The sequence below is a fragment of the Thamnophis elegans genome, chromosome 9, assembly GCF_009769535.1.
Source record: "Thamnophis elegans isolate rThaEle1 chromosome 9, rThaEle1.pri, whole genome shotgun sequence".
NCBI lineage: Eukaryota > Metazoa > Chordata > Lepidosauria > Squamata > Colubridae > Thamnophis > Thamnophis elegans.
This window is the reverse complement of record NC_045549.1, coordinates 56769139-56783382: the sequence shown is the minus strand read 5'-3', so window position 1 is coordinate 56783382 and position 14244 is coordinate 56769139. Positions and strand designations below refer to the sequence as shown.

Here is a 14244-nt window from a genome sequence, read left to right as displayed (position 1 = left end):
AGCCATAGCAGAGGTGTAAAAGAGCCGCATGGGTCGCATTGTGGCTCTGCATCGTAATGGGCTTCAGGAAGTGGATGAGACCCCACCTTCCCATTGTGAAGCACGTGAGTGAAAAAGTTCACTCAATCCATTCCAACTTCACAATATTTTTTTTTCTTTAGTGAGAAGTTGGAATTGATTGAGTGAAAGGAGAAACACTATTGGAGCTAGGCAGGAGTGATGGTATGCATGCTTACAGAGAGGGCTCTGTGTGCCATGTCTGGCATGCATACCATAGATTCACCATCACAGGTCTACACTGTTATCTCCTCCGAAAAATATTAGTTAAATTAAAAAGGATCCAATGGGAGTACTGAAAATTGATAAAATAGAATAAAACCAAGAGGCACTACCGCAAACACGCTCCGGCTGCACCAGCCACCTTTCTCCCAACTCCTTCTGTCTCAGAAGGAATCCCTCCCCTTAATCAAGGAAGTACAGACTCTTGAAACTTAACATTTCAAAAGGAACCTTTTATTGAAAAAGGAGTGATAGCTGAGCAAAAGCAAAGCAGGATCTGGGGTCCTTAAGGCAATACAATAGGAATAAAGGAAATTGGAGTCCCCGCCCAATAGTCCAATGTGGATTCAGCCAATCTGCAGGTGTGAAAATGTTTTTGTAATGCTCTGGGAAAGTGAGAAGAAGACTTTCTCAGGGTTGTTTCCTGAGCAATGCAATCCACATGGCCCTGCCTCCCTACACATTCCCCGAAAGGTGAGAAAATGCCAGGCCTCTAGGTGTCAGGCTAGAAGTTATAAAGCAATTAACTATATGGTACAGGATGTATAGGAAAGAAGGATAGAAAAGTCTAAAGGAAATATAGGGCTCCCCTATTCCCCTGAAGAATGGCAGAGTCATGGATGTAACATCAAGGTTCCAATTAACAAACTCAAGCAAATCAGAACTCTGAGACCTGGCTCCTTCTCAAAGGTCTCCTTTAATGAGTACATCATATTCGCACAGTTTCGATGCAAAACCAAATCTAAATATTTCCCATGGTTACAGTATAATTAAACTAGGAAATAACCCCATCCCCAAGTATCACAGGTCACATTGGCCAATTGGGTTTATTAGCGGGCTCTTCAGACACTCCTTCCCCAACCTTATCTGTTGCCAGTAGAGATGACCTTGGTTCTCATGAGAAAGGTCTTTGTTGTGTCTAGTAATGCATTCCAACCTCCTTCTCTCTTTCCCCTCTGTGTGGAACTGAGGAACAGAAAGATGGCTGCAGCCAGGTTCAGTTCAAAGTTGACAAAAACAAAATTAAAGTTTCATTTTTTTCATTACAAGCATAACATCTAGAAGCAATTTCAAAATAGAAAGAAAGTTAGATATATTCTTCTTTGGATAAAAGAATCTATTTGACCACCTCTGCTTCTCTTTGCTGTGAGGAATAATATATGCTTCTGTTAACTCATTAATCTTTATCATAATTTATATTAAGAAAATCTATATTACTTTAAAAAATTAACCCTAAACAGGAGAAAACACTTTTTTTAGTTTTGCTATTTTACTAATTTTAAAAATTACTCAAGTATTATAGATAAAGGAGAGAAAAAAAACCCTTTTATTTTAAACCCAGAACCCAAAACACAATACTACATTAGGACTTTGATTCAATTATATATCTATCACACCAATATAAGTCCAATTAGCTCAATGAATTCAAATCTCTTCCTAATTGAATGGATCTTTTTTTCCTCTTATTTTCAAATTTAATCAATAGTATTTTACAACTTTGGGGATTATTCAACATTATGGAAAAAGACAGCGGATATACATTTCCAGATTCATTTTATACATACAAAACTATCTTAAAGCTTTCTTTCACTACATATATCAAACTTGTAAAAGTCCAGTCTAACTAATTAAGTCATTAAATTTAAGTCATTCCCTCCAGCTTATCTTCGTAGAATGAAGTCTTTTTTCTTCTCAGGGGAGTCTATCAAGTCTTTTTTCTTGGATAAAGTTCTCAGCATTATTTACAGTATATCCATGAAAAAGATTTCCCAAAGTTGTTCTGTTAAACATTGTCAATTAACTTGAAGCAAATCCTTGTAGATGAAAGCTTCCTTCTTTAAGATGACTATTTTTCTCAAATTAATTTCAACCTTGTTAGTATCCATGAAAAAAAAACTCCGAACTTGACCTCTTGAGAGTTGTGAATTTACTTGGCACTCTTGTTTCAGTTGCACTAAAAGGGTTATATTCAAACCATCATCATAAAAAAAATCTAATGCAGTGTTTCCCCAAAAATAAGGCAGCATCTTATTTTCTTTTGACCCCAAAATAAGCACTTGGCCTTATTTTTGGAGAGATATTATTATTTTTGAGTTGCAGGAGGCAAAAAAGTATGGTCACCTCATGGCTGCTGCTGTGTTGCAATATTTTTGGGGAGGGCTTATTTTTTTGGGAGGGCTTATTTTAGCACATGCGCTCAAAAACCCGATTGGACGTATTATCTGGGGAGGTCTTATTTTCAGGAAAACAGGGTAACAGGTTATTTGCAATGTCTGGCATTTGTAGAGTTGACACACACTGTGTCAACTCTACAAATGTTTATACCTAGATTTGTCTCTTGTTCTTTTTTTAATATCCTGTATATAATTAATATCTTCTATTTGATTTATGAAAAGAGCAAGTTTCTGTATGGACTTACCAAAGATTTCCTTAATGGCATACTCCAGCTCAGTGTTAAACATCTTCGTAGCTTCCTCTGGTGGTCAAAAAATGTTGTTTGTTTGTTTATCCTTTTTCTAGCCAACCAGAGTTCATGAAAATTGGCAAATTTCAACCAACTACAACAAAACAGTACAGGGATACAGATTATTTTTAAAATAGTAGATTAAAATAACAACTTTCATCCTTATATTTCAAGTGAGAAAATTCTCTCTGCTTCTTTCTTTTGGCTGCCTCTAACAACTCTCTTCCTTGTTTAACAATAAATAAGACTAAAAAATGGCATTCAGATCTTCAAAAGGAGTTATAGGCTGTAACTAAAGAGAGCCTCTTTTAGCCAATAGAGATAATAGTCTCATTAATTGATTAAGAAATGAAGGGAACAGCCTATTGTCTGTTTGAAAAATAAATTCTAAATGGCTGTTTTATCCAACAACAATATGATTTCACATAATCTTCAGATTATTATTATTATATACTTTATTCATTAAACTTGAAACTCAGCCAACTGAACATTCAAAAATGCATTACAAATACCAGTGACTGGTGCTAATAGTTGATATGGTTTGCTGCCAGCATCCTAGGTATCCACCAAGTAACTTCTTAAAATATGTTCCGAGTAGCGCAGTTTTTTGCAGTTCTCCTGGTGTTATTGCAGGAAGCTACAATTTGTTGATGTATCTTGTAAAATTCTTGGACATGGTGCCAAGTGCCCTGATGACAATGGGTATCACTGTTACATGCTTCATCCATAGCCGTGTAGTTGCGATGCAATATTTCATGATTTTTTCTAGTTCTTTTTCTTTGACTCTGGCATCTCCAGGAACAGCGATATCAATAAACTGTACTCTTCGGCCCTCTACAACTGTGATATCCGGCGTGTTGTGCTCCAAATGAAGATCTGTTTGTTTCGAAAGTCCCACAAGATCTTCATCTTCTCATTTTCGATAACTTTTTCCACTTTATGTTCCCATGACTTTCTGGATACAGGTAAATCATATTTTTTACATAATGACCAGTGGATTAATTTAGCAACTTGGTCATGTCTAGCTTTATAATCAGTTTGTGCGATTTTGCTGCATTCACATATTAAATGTGAAACAGTTTCGACTTTGTTTTTTTTTTTTTGTTTTTTTTAATTTTTTAAATATTTTATTGGTAAAAAGAAAATACAACATCCATAACTTGTAACAAACAGTACAACTACATTTCGAGATATTCCCATACTATCAAATCATTATAAACATCAAAGGTTAGGTATCTTTCCCTCCCTCTTTTCTTCCCTCCCCCCCTTACTTCCTTCTCCCCTGCCTTCCCTCCTTTCTTTTCTCCTTTCCTCCTTTCCTTCCCCGTCCTTTCTCTCCCTCGGTCCCCCCCTCCTTCTCACATACCTTTCCTCCTTCCCTGCCTCTTTCCCTCCTCCTTCCTTTTAATCTCCCTCCTTTCCTCCCTCCTTCCCTCCTTCCTTTCAACTCTCCTTCTCTCTTTCTTTCCCTCCCTCTTTCCCTCTTTCCCTCTTTACTACCCTCTTCTCTTCCCTCCCTCCTTCCTTCCCCAGTTTTTCCTCTTTCTCCTCTCCTTCTTTCTTCCCACCTTCTTTCCCTTCTCTTCTTTCTCTTCCTCCTCTTTATCCTTCCCCCCTTCTTCTGCCTTTCCTATTCCTCTCCTTTCTCCTCTCCATCCTGACTTCCCTACTGCCCTCCCTCCCTCCCTTCTAACCTTTATTACATTTGCATATTTTCCTCTGCTGAGGACAACCTGGTTTTCTTTCCCTTTCCTTGCTTGAAGAGGCAAGGATTATAAGTCCTCTCGCCTCATCTAAAATGAAGTTTGATCGCTAATTTCATGCAGGTAATTATAGCGGATTTCCTATCAGCTTTTTAAAGTTTTCCCAACATTGTAGCGTAACAAAATTGCTCGACAGTGGGTTCTCGCCCCTGATACATTTCTCCTTTCGTTTATCTCTCAGTTGTTGTATATTGTTCATTTGAGTTATTGGTTTAATCGTATTAGGTTAGTCAGCTATCTCTTTTTATGTCTAGGTCTTCACTGACTCATCAAGCCATTTGTATAGCTTCTCCCAGACTGTGTAAAAGTCTGTGTCTTCTTTGTCATTAATTCGCATCGTCAGTCTGTTCATTTCTGCTAGTTCTAAAATTTTATTCATCACCATAGTGTTGGTGGGGGCATTTTCACTCTTCCAGCACTGTGCGTAAACAATCCTTGACGCTGTCAGAATATGGACTAGGAGGTATTGGTCAGATTTGCAAATTTTTTGATCTATTATTCCTAATAAGAAAGTTTCCGGCTTAAGGCATAGTTTAATTGACAGGATTCCATTCAGCCATCCTAGTATTTGCTTCCAATATGCTTTGGCTACCGGACACGTCCACCACATATGGTAGTACGTGCCCAGCACCGTTTTACAATTCCAGCATATGGCCGAAACTTTTGAAGACATTTTCGCCAGTCTTGTCGGTGGAAGATGCCAGCGGTAGAACATTTTATATATATTTTCTTTATAGGCCGTCGACTTTGTCAATTTTAGGTTCCATTCCCAGACTCTTTCCCAGTCGTCTAGGTCTATTGTGTGGCCAATGTTTTGGGCCCAGGTTACCATGACTTCTTTTACCCTTTCTGCTTCCGTTTTTCGAATCAGTAAGCAGTTGTATATTTTTGAAATTAATTTCTCATCTGGTCCAATTAAAATTTTATCTAATTCCTGGTTCTTGTTCTGGAAGCCAGGTTGTGCTAGATCGAATTTGTGTTTGTTTTGAATTTGGAGATATGGCCACCAATCAATGTTTATTCCCTTGTCAGCCAAATTTTCCCTGGGGTTTAGTTTGTTTTGGTCATCTAGCAACTGTTGGTAGGTAACAATTTTATCCAAGTTTATCAAATTCGGGTATATCAGGGCTTCCGTCGGAGATATCCATTTAGGTAGTTGCGTGTAGTATCTCCTTCTAATTTCGAGCCAGTCCTTAATCAATACCCCCCTTAAATGGTGACTACTAAAATAATTGTGAATTTTATTTCCCTCGCACCATAGGTAGTTATGCCACCCGTATTGCAGGTCGTGGCCCTCTATTGTTAAGATTCTTTTATTAGCTAACATTACCCATTCTTTTATCCACATAGTTGTTGCTGCTTGGTGATATGTTTTCCATTCCGGTAATCCCATTCCCCCTTGAGTTCTTTTATCCTGCAGGTGCATATATTTTATTCTGGGCTTTTTACCATTCCATATAAAGTTTCGAATCATTTTGTCCAAATCATTATAAAATTTTTCCCCTAGCTTGACCGGTGCCGTTTGAAATAGGTAGAGGATTTTTGGCAGAACATTCATTTTAATTACTGCGACTCTTCCCATCAGTGATAGTTGTAGTTTTGACCAGGTTTTTAAGTCCTTTTGGGTATTCTGTAACAACTTATCATAGTTGTCTTCTTTTATGGAAGAGCATTTCGCAGACAGCCAGATCCCTAAATACTTAATTTTTTTAGTTACCTTTAATTCCATTGTTTCCTCTAGTTCTCCAATCTGGTTTTTGGGGAAGTTTTTTATAATCATTTTTGTTTTTTCCTTGTTTATTTTTAAACCGGCCACACACCCAAAGTTCTCAATGTCCTTCATCAAATTCGGTCCTGAAAGTAAGGGGTCTTCTACGATAAAGACCATGTCATCCGCGAAGGCCTGTACTTTATATTGTTCTCTTTTTATGGTCAAGCCCCTAATTTCCTGATTTGATCTTATCCGATTTAAAAGGACCTCTAGTGACGTAATAAATAGTAGTGGGGAGAGTGGGCACCCTTGTCTAACACCCTTTCCAATTTGTATCCTCTCCGTTAATTCCCCATTGACTATAATATTTGCAGATTGCCGTGAATATATAGATTCTATAATCCTAATAAATTTATCGCCAAATTTCATCATTTTTAGTTGAGTGGTTAGAAAGTTCCAATCTAGGTTATCAAAGGCTTTCTGAGCGTCGACAAAGATTAATGCGAGTTGTTTCTCGGATCTTGTTTGATAGAATTCCAAGGTATCAATTATTATTCTTGTATTGTTTCTAATATGTCTTTTTGGGAGAAAGCCGTTTTGATCCGAATGTATACTCTGATTTAATATTATTTTTAGTCTTTCCGCCAATATTGATACAAAGATTTTGTAATCTGCATTTAACAGGGATATGGGTCTATAATTTTGGACCTTGCTACTGTCCGCCTCTTCCTTTGGTATTAGGGTGATGTAAGCTTCCCCCCATGATTTTGGGACCCTACCATTTTGTAATGCCTCATTACATAGCTCTAATAATTTGTCTTCCATGGTATTTTGAAGTTTTTTATATATTTCCGACGGAAGCCCATCCGGCCCAGGTGTTTTATTGTTTTTTTGTTTTTGAATGGCCTTTTTCAGTTCTTCTTGTGTGATTTCTTTATCGAGCATCTCTCTCATCTCCTCCGACAAGACTGGAAGCTTCTGCTTTATAAGGTATTTTCTAATGTCTTGTTCATTAATTTCGTCTTGTTTATATAGTTTCCTATAATAGTTCTGTACTATCTTTTTCTTTTCTCCTATTTCTTGTTTCAAATTCCCCTCCTCGTCTTACAGTTGTTTAATAATTCTTTTGACCTTCTCCTTTCTTATTTTGTGGGCCAACCATCTCCCAGTTTTATTTGCATGTTCAAAATAATTCTGCTTCATTCTCTTAATGTTTTGTGCTATTTCCTCTTGAGAGATCAAATTTATTTGGTGTTTAATTAACTCTCCTTTTTCCCTGTGTCTACTATTTTCTGGCTCTTTCTAGGTCAGCAGTTCCGTCTCTCTTAATTCTTTGTTCAGTGTATTAAGTTTTTCCCTGTGTATTTTGTTTCTTCTTATTATATAGGCTATGGATATTCCCCTCACAACTGCCTTCATCGTGTCCCAAACATTTTGTATTGAGGTCTGCTCTTTACCGTTTTCTTTAAAGAAGTAGCCCAATTCCTTTTCTATTTGTTGTACAAATTGTTTCTCTTGTAGTATGTTCTGGTTTAATGTCCACCTAGCTTTTATCCTTGCCTTCCCTTTCCATTGCCATAAGACTGGGTGATGATCGGCCCACTTGTTGGTTATTATTTCAATATTTACAGTATCCATGAGTAGCTCCGAGTTTGACCAAACCATGTCGATACGGGACCATGAATTATGTGGATGGGAGTAAAACGTGTACTGTTGCATCTTGTCATTCATTGCTCGCCAGACATCATAAAGATCTAGATCCTTCACCATATTTACATAGGCAGACGGTAGTTTCCTTCTTGTGCTTTTCTTGTGAGTACTCTTATAGTCCATCTTACCGTCTGCTATAGCGTTGAAATCCCCTAGAATACATATATTTTGCCACTCTATTTCATTTATCCTCTTATATAGATTAATATAAAATCTCTCTTGTTTTTGATTTGGGGCATAGATTCCAACTAGTAAAAAATTTTCCCACCATTAATTATCTCCACCATTAATACCCTACCGTCTTTGTCTGCATATATTAATTTGGGGTTCAACCATTCTTTTATATACATTACAATTCCTCTTTTTCTGGTTTGTGCTGACGAGCAGAATGTTTTACCTAGTTTTGGACAGACCAACAGGTTATTGTATTTTTCTTTAATGTGGGTTTCCTGAAGACAGATTACATCTAACTTTTGTTTCACTAGATCCAACAGTATACGTTTTCTTTTGGAAGTTATGTTAAGACCATTTACATTTGCTGATAGTACATTCGTTTCCCATTCTTCAATTCCCTTACACGTTATTCGCTTTGAGGGCGCCTTTGGATCGAGTCTCGATGGGTGACCTTGCTCTCGAATCTTCTCTGCCATATCTCTCTCGTTCTCTGGCCTCTCCTGGCCCCCGCCCCTCTGGTTGAGTTTCAATTATAGTGTCCTCCTGTCTTAAAAGTCCTTCTTTATTAAATCTCTCATCGTCTGCTAGTAAAAGTTCCTGGAATTCTTGAGCTTTCGCCAAGGTGTCTATTCGGTATTTCTTTTCCCTCCATGTTATCAGCATTCCTTCTGGAAGGAGCCATCTGAACTGGATTCTGTCTCTGTTTAAACGTGTGGAGAGGAAGTTGTATTTCCTTCTCTTCTCTCTGACTCTCCGTGGAGTCTGCTTTAAGATGACAATTTCTTTACCTTTGTATGTTAGAGAGTCCCCTCTTATTGTACTTAGAATGTCCTCTCTCAGCTGTCTTCTCAACACCCTCACATGGATCTCCCTCGGAAGCCGGTGGCGTCTCGCGAAGCCTGTATTGACTCTATAGGCTTCGTCCAGATCATTAATAACCTCTTTTTTCGGCCTGCCGAGGACTAATCCCAGGATTTCTCCAATCAGCTCCCGGAGGTTTTCATCTTTTGCTTCCTCCACGTTTTGTAGTCTTAAATAATATGCTGATCGCTCTAATTCTAGCTGGAGGATGGCCTCCTCCAGGCTTGAGTTTATAGATTCCAGATTGTCCTCTACTTTGTCTATCCTTTTTTCCGCTATTTCCGTTCTCCCCTTAACATTTTGGATTTCCTGCTCATTTTTCAGCAGCGCTGTTTGTATTACTCCTATGCGTTCCTCAATTCTTCCCATATTGTTTCTTACTTCATGTATTTCATTCTTTACTCCCTCCAGGCCTTTGGCGAGACTTTCACCCATCTTCAATATTGTCTCTTGTAGGGAGTCCATTGTTACTTCCTGGTCTTGCAGGGTTGGGGCTGCCTTATCTCCCGTTTGCCTGCCCTCAGGGGACTTTTCCCTCACCGGGGTAGATAGGGGGGTTTGCTTTTTACTCCCTTTAATTAAAGTTACTGTTTTGGTTGCCATTTGCTTTAATTCAGCTCTTCCCCTTTAAGGTGTAAGTCTAGTACCTTCTGAATGCTGTTTGAGTAGTTATACAGAGCCCGGGGTACATACAGGGTAATTAAGCTGGAGCAGGACTGTGAAATATAGGCTCAGTTAATTCTATAGTATCTGGGAGAGTCAGGAAGAGAAACGTTTCAGCGTGATACGACAGGGTGCAGGAGAGGCCAGAAAGTATTTAGAACTCACCCATCAATCTCTTCCTGTTGTCAGTGTAGTGTTTTCCTTCTGCTGTCTCTGGCTGTAATATGACACCGCGTACTTCAAACCCTTGTGATTAAACTTCTTTCCTTTTTCCCAGGCAGGCAAATCCAGCTGACTGCCTTTCTCTTCTTAGTCTCGTCCTCTGTTAATCCTCAAATTTAAATAGTCCAAAGCCTCAGTCTTCTTCTGTCCACTACATCAATCAGCTTTCACAAAAGTTTACTGTTTGTATTTAATAGCCGCTGCAGATAAATGCGCCCACACACGTATCTGTATTTATTGCAGTAAAGTTGTTTATCTTTTAGATTTAGGCTTTTAAGTCAGATCTTGTGATTACCGTCATTCGATCCACTATGTTCCCTGCGGCTGTCTCCCTTCCTTATTAGTGGCTGGCAGTCACGCCTTCTGGTCGGCCATTAATCAGCCGACCTCTTTTGCACGAACTCTGAGGGAGCCTCTTGCTTCGTGGGGGGAGATCGCCTTTCACCCTCCACTGCACAGAAGCTTCCCCTCTCCAAAGGTCCTCGCACCTCGAAGGGACCTTGCCTATTACGGCCACGCTCGTGGAAAGACCGGGCGAACCGAACAGAGAGTCTGTCAGCAGCTCGTTCCAGCGTGACGCCAGACCGGAAGTCTCCCAGTTTCGACTTTGTTATTGCAAAGTCGGCAGTTTGGGTTGTCAGTGGATTTTTGTATCTTTGCTTTCATGGCATTAGTTTGTAGTGCTTGTTCTTGAGCAGCCAGTATTAAACCTTTCGTTTCTTTCTTGATAGTTCCCATCTAAAGCCATGTCCTTATTAAGTTGTCATCACATTTTCCTTCAATGTTTTTCTAGTGCTATCCATGCAAAGCTTTGGTTTTCCATCTTGTAACCATCATCCTTTGCTAATGCTTTCACTATATTTCCATTTCCCAGTTTTATTCATTCTGGTTTTTTTTTCATTTTTCCTCACTGCATGGATAATATAGCACATTTTTCAAGTGCAAAGTTCATTTTGATGTCACTGCTGAACAGTTGAACTGTGTTGAGTATTGATTTAAGTTCAGTGGAGCTTTTCACATACATTTTAAAGTCATCCATGTATAGTAGGTGGTTTATCTTGCCATGTTGGCTTGAGATTTGGAATCCCAGTTTTGTTGTCATCGTTGTCGTCATCATCATCATCATCATCATCATCATCATCATCATCATCGTCGTAATTCTGAGACATTAAAAGAGGGGATGGCAACACCAGGAAGAAAAAAATGCATGGGTGACAAAAGGGATTAAGATTCTAATAATCTTTTGCCATATTGGATAATATGGCACAATATGCCCAATTACTCTGGGTTTGTAGAAAGCAAGAGAAAGGGAGGAGGCTTAGAAAAGAGGGCAGCATGGAAAAAACAAAAATAGAATCATGAGAAAAAGGAGAACCTTAAAAAAAAAAAGACACAGAGGATCTAAAACATATTTACAGTAACCTCTTTTGTATTCTGAAATTGTATACAACTTCGGGGATGATGGTTGTTATTAATCTAAACATTAGGATCTATAGTTTTTTTCATGCATTGCTCTTTAGTTTTTCCTGTTTCTTGTTTTGATCTCGATCCTCCCTCTCCCATCTCCCATCTGAGCCTCATTTTACATTGTCTTTAATTGCAATGATGATACTGTGGAACCCCTTCCAAATATGCTATCTGTGTGTGCAATGTAGTATAAGAAGAAAAAAATGCTTTCTAATTAAAAAACAACCTCTGTGCACTGATGCCTCTTTTGGTCTGCTTAAATGATGAGTGCTGGGCGCAAGACGGATTATGCTGATTATGCTGATTATGCTGATTTGGCAAGATGGATTATGCTGAAAACACTAGAGAGATTTTTAAATTATTGGAAAAAAATATTTATTCAGGAATCAGGCATCAAGTTTTTATTTTCTGGAAGGATTTAGCACTTTTTTCTATGCAAATTTCTGTGACTTACAGAGGCATTATGTACCTGGAACTAACATGTTATGTGCTTCTATTACCAGGGAATCTTGCACAGGGCCTTCCATTGCACAATTGAGAGAGATCTTGGAAAACCGAAATATAAGTGTCTCCTGCGAAGACAATTACAGGTAATTTCTGTGCAGCAGAATAATAAAAATTACAGAAATAATGCAAGGTCATCATCTTCAAAAACCTCAACCAAAACAGTTTCTGCTTTATCACTTGGTAGATATTATTGCTATTTTAATCAACAAGTAATCAATCACTGTAATTTTTAAGGATACTGTTTAAACTAGAGTTAATATAATAAAAGAAAAGAAATGAATTGATAAAGGTTATATCCATGGATCCCTACTCACAAGTCAACCTTTCCAGAGTTACAATAAATCTTATAAAAATGGTTCTATTATATGGTTATAATGCGAATACATACAGAGTCAGATAAGCAAAATGTAGAATGAGAAAGAAATCAAAGCTTTTGTAAACAGCTTTTCCATCAGTTTATTCAAGTGGTGTTATCAAATCAAAAATTAAAGATTCAAATGTATTTTTGAATGATGTATCCCAAACTTGAGGCTTCCAATCACATAAAGAAGTATAGGATGATCTGGGAGGAAAGGGACAGCCAAACAAATCACTATTCGTACAAATCATTCAAAGATAGTGTGATCCCAAACTAAATCTTGGCTGCAGTGAACTCTCTATTGATGTGATGGAAAGACATACCATATTTTTCAGTCTATAAGACACACTTCCGCCATAAAGTAGGTGGAAATGTCTGTACATCTTATAAAGCGATTGTTGCCAAATCCCTGCCCATCTGACCAGCCCTCACCCTTTGGCTGTTTTTGTCCTCCATGCATCCCATTTTCGGCGTCCGCATGCCCTGTTTTCAGCCTCTGTGCATCCAGTTTTCAGCTCATTCCAGGCAGCAAGGATTGCCGCTACTGCTGATCTCCACCAATCGCTGTCGATAGGTGGCGGCAATCCCCGCTGCCTGGAATGGGCTGAAAACAGGACGTGCAGAGGTCAAAAACGGGATGCACAGAGTCTGAAAACACAAGACACCGAGGCGGCAATTATCCCAACAGCCTGGAGCAGCTGATTGGTGGTATTCCAGGAGGCCAATCCAACCACGAACCAGCTGCTTGTGCTAAATCAGGCTGCGATAACATGCTAAAGCTGACCAGGCTGTTTGCTGTTTGCTGCAAGGACGCTAGCCCGATAAATACCAATGGATTCTGGGAGGCAGAAGCAATTCTTTTTCTTGTTTTCCTCCCCAAAAGCTAAGTGCATCTTATGGTCCGGAGCGTTTTATAGTGCAAAAATATGGTAATTAATTTTATGTCTTTGGTGAAGGTTTAATGTTACATTCAAAAGTGGTTTGAATTATTTTTCTCATCCAAAGTAGTAGGTTTTCTCGTTTGTTCTGTATTTTTCCTTTGTTTCTTGTTTGTTCTTTGTGTACTAAAGTGGAAATTTTGACAAAATTAAACTATCACAAACTGTATTCAATAAGGCTGCCTAAAGTGTCCTATTCTGCTTATATCAATAACGGAAACTCTTCTAATATTACACAGACATTGATAAATTAGATCTATACATCTTCTGGGTGGATGTAGACTTGCCATATTTATTTATTTTATTTATTAAATTTGCCACTGTATATGTAGATTTATATGTATATTTTGTTACTGTTTTACAACAGGCCAGCACAGTTACTTCAGTGTACTAGAAATCCCAACCACAAGGCCTGCACAATTTGTTCCTGAAATCATGGTATTGTTGTTAACTAAATATTATTATTAATGAAATGCAGTACAGCATATAATTTATAAAGAAGAAACTATAGATGTAGAAGATGGTAATAAGCAAAATCTTAGCTAATCTTTTGTTGCATTTGTACAGGGATATTGCATAAGCTGTTTGCATTTGCAAAATAAGAATGAAATAATTAGAAGTGATTTATATCTTTCCAAAAATAATGAAAACATTCTTATTAGAGGCCACTTCAAAATGTGAGGGTTATGTCTATCAGAGATCAGAGCCACCCCAAGTCTTCCATTTGATAATATGAATCTTCAGACCTAGAATTAAGGAAAAAATTCCTGACAGTGAGAACCAGTGGAATGGATTGCCTTTAGAAGTTGTGGGTGCTCCATCAGTGGAAACTGTTAACTAGAGACTGGATAGCCACTTCTCTGGAATGGTATGGGGCAGTGATGGTGAACCTTTTAAGGACCAAGTGCTCAAACTGCAACCCAAAACCCACTTATTTATCACAAAGTGCCAACATGGCAATGTAATCTGAATAATGAGGTTTTGTGAGGAATTTCAATCACTCTTTCACAACTTTACTTCTCCCTGGTCTCCCTCTCCCCCTCCGTCCCTCCCTCCCTCCCCCCCCTCTCTCTCTCACACACACACACTGATTTTTATTACACTTTCCCTGGGTCCTTGGGAAAGGA

General features: G+C 38.4%; 1 protein-coding gene across 1 annotated transcript in view; it reads left to right on the top strand.

Annotated features, from left to right (window-relative positions):
* CD38 (CD38 molecule) overlaps positions 1 to 13548 on the top strand; it is a 48021-nt gene extending 34473 nt beyond the window's left edge. Inside the window, exons 7-8 of the mRNA XM_032223616.1 lie at positions 11818 to 11904; positions 13485 to 13548. Of these exons, the coding sequence (XP_032079507.1) occupies positions 11818 to 11904; positions 13485 to 13548 (151 nt within the window). The remainder of the gene's footprint in view (positions 1 to 11817; positions 11905 to 13484) is intronic.
* The last annotated feature ends 696 nt before the right edge of the window (positions 13549 to 14244 follow it).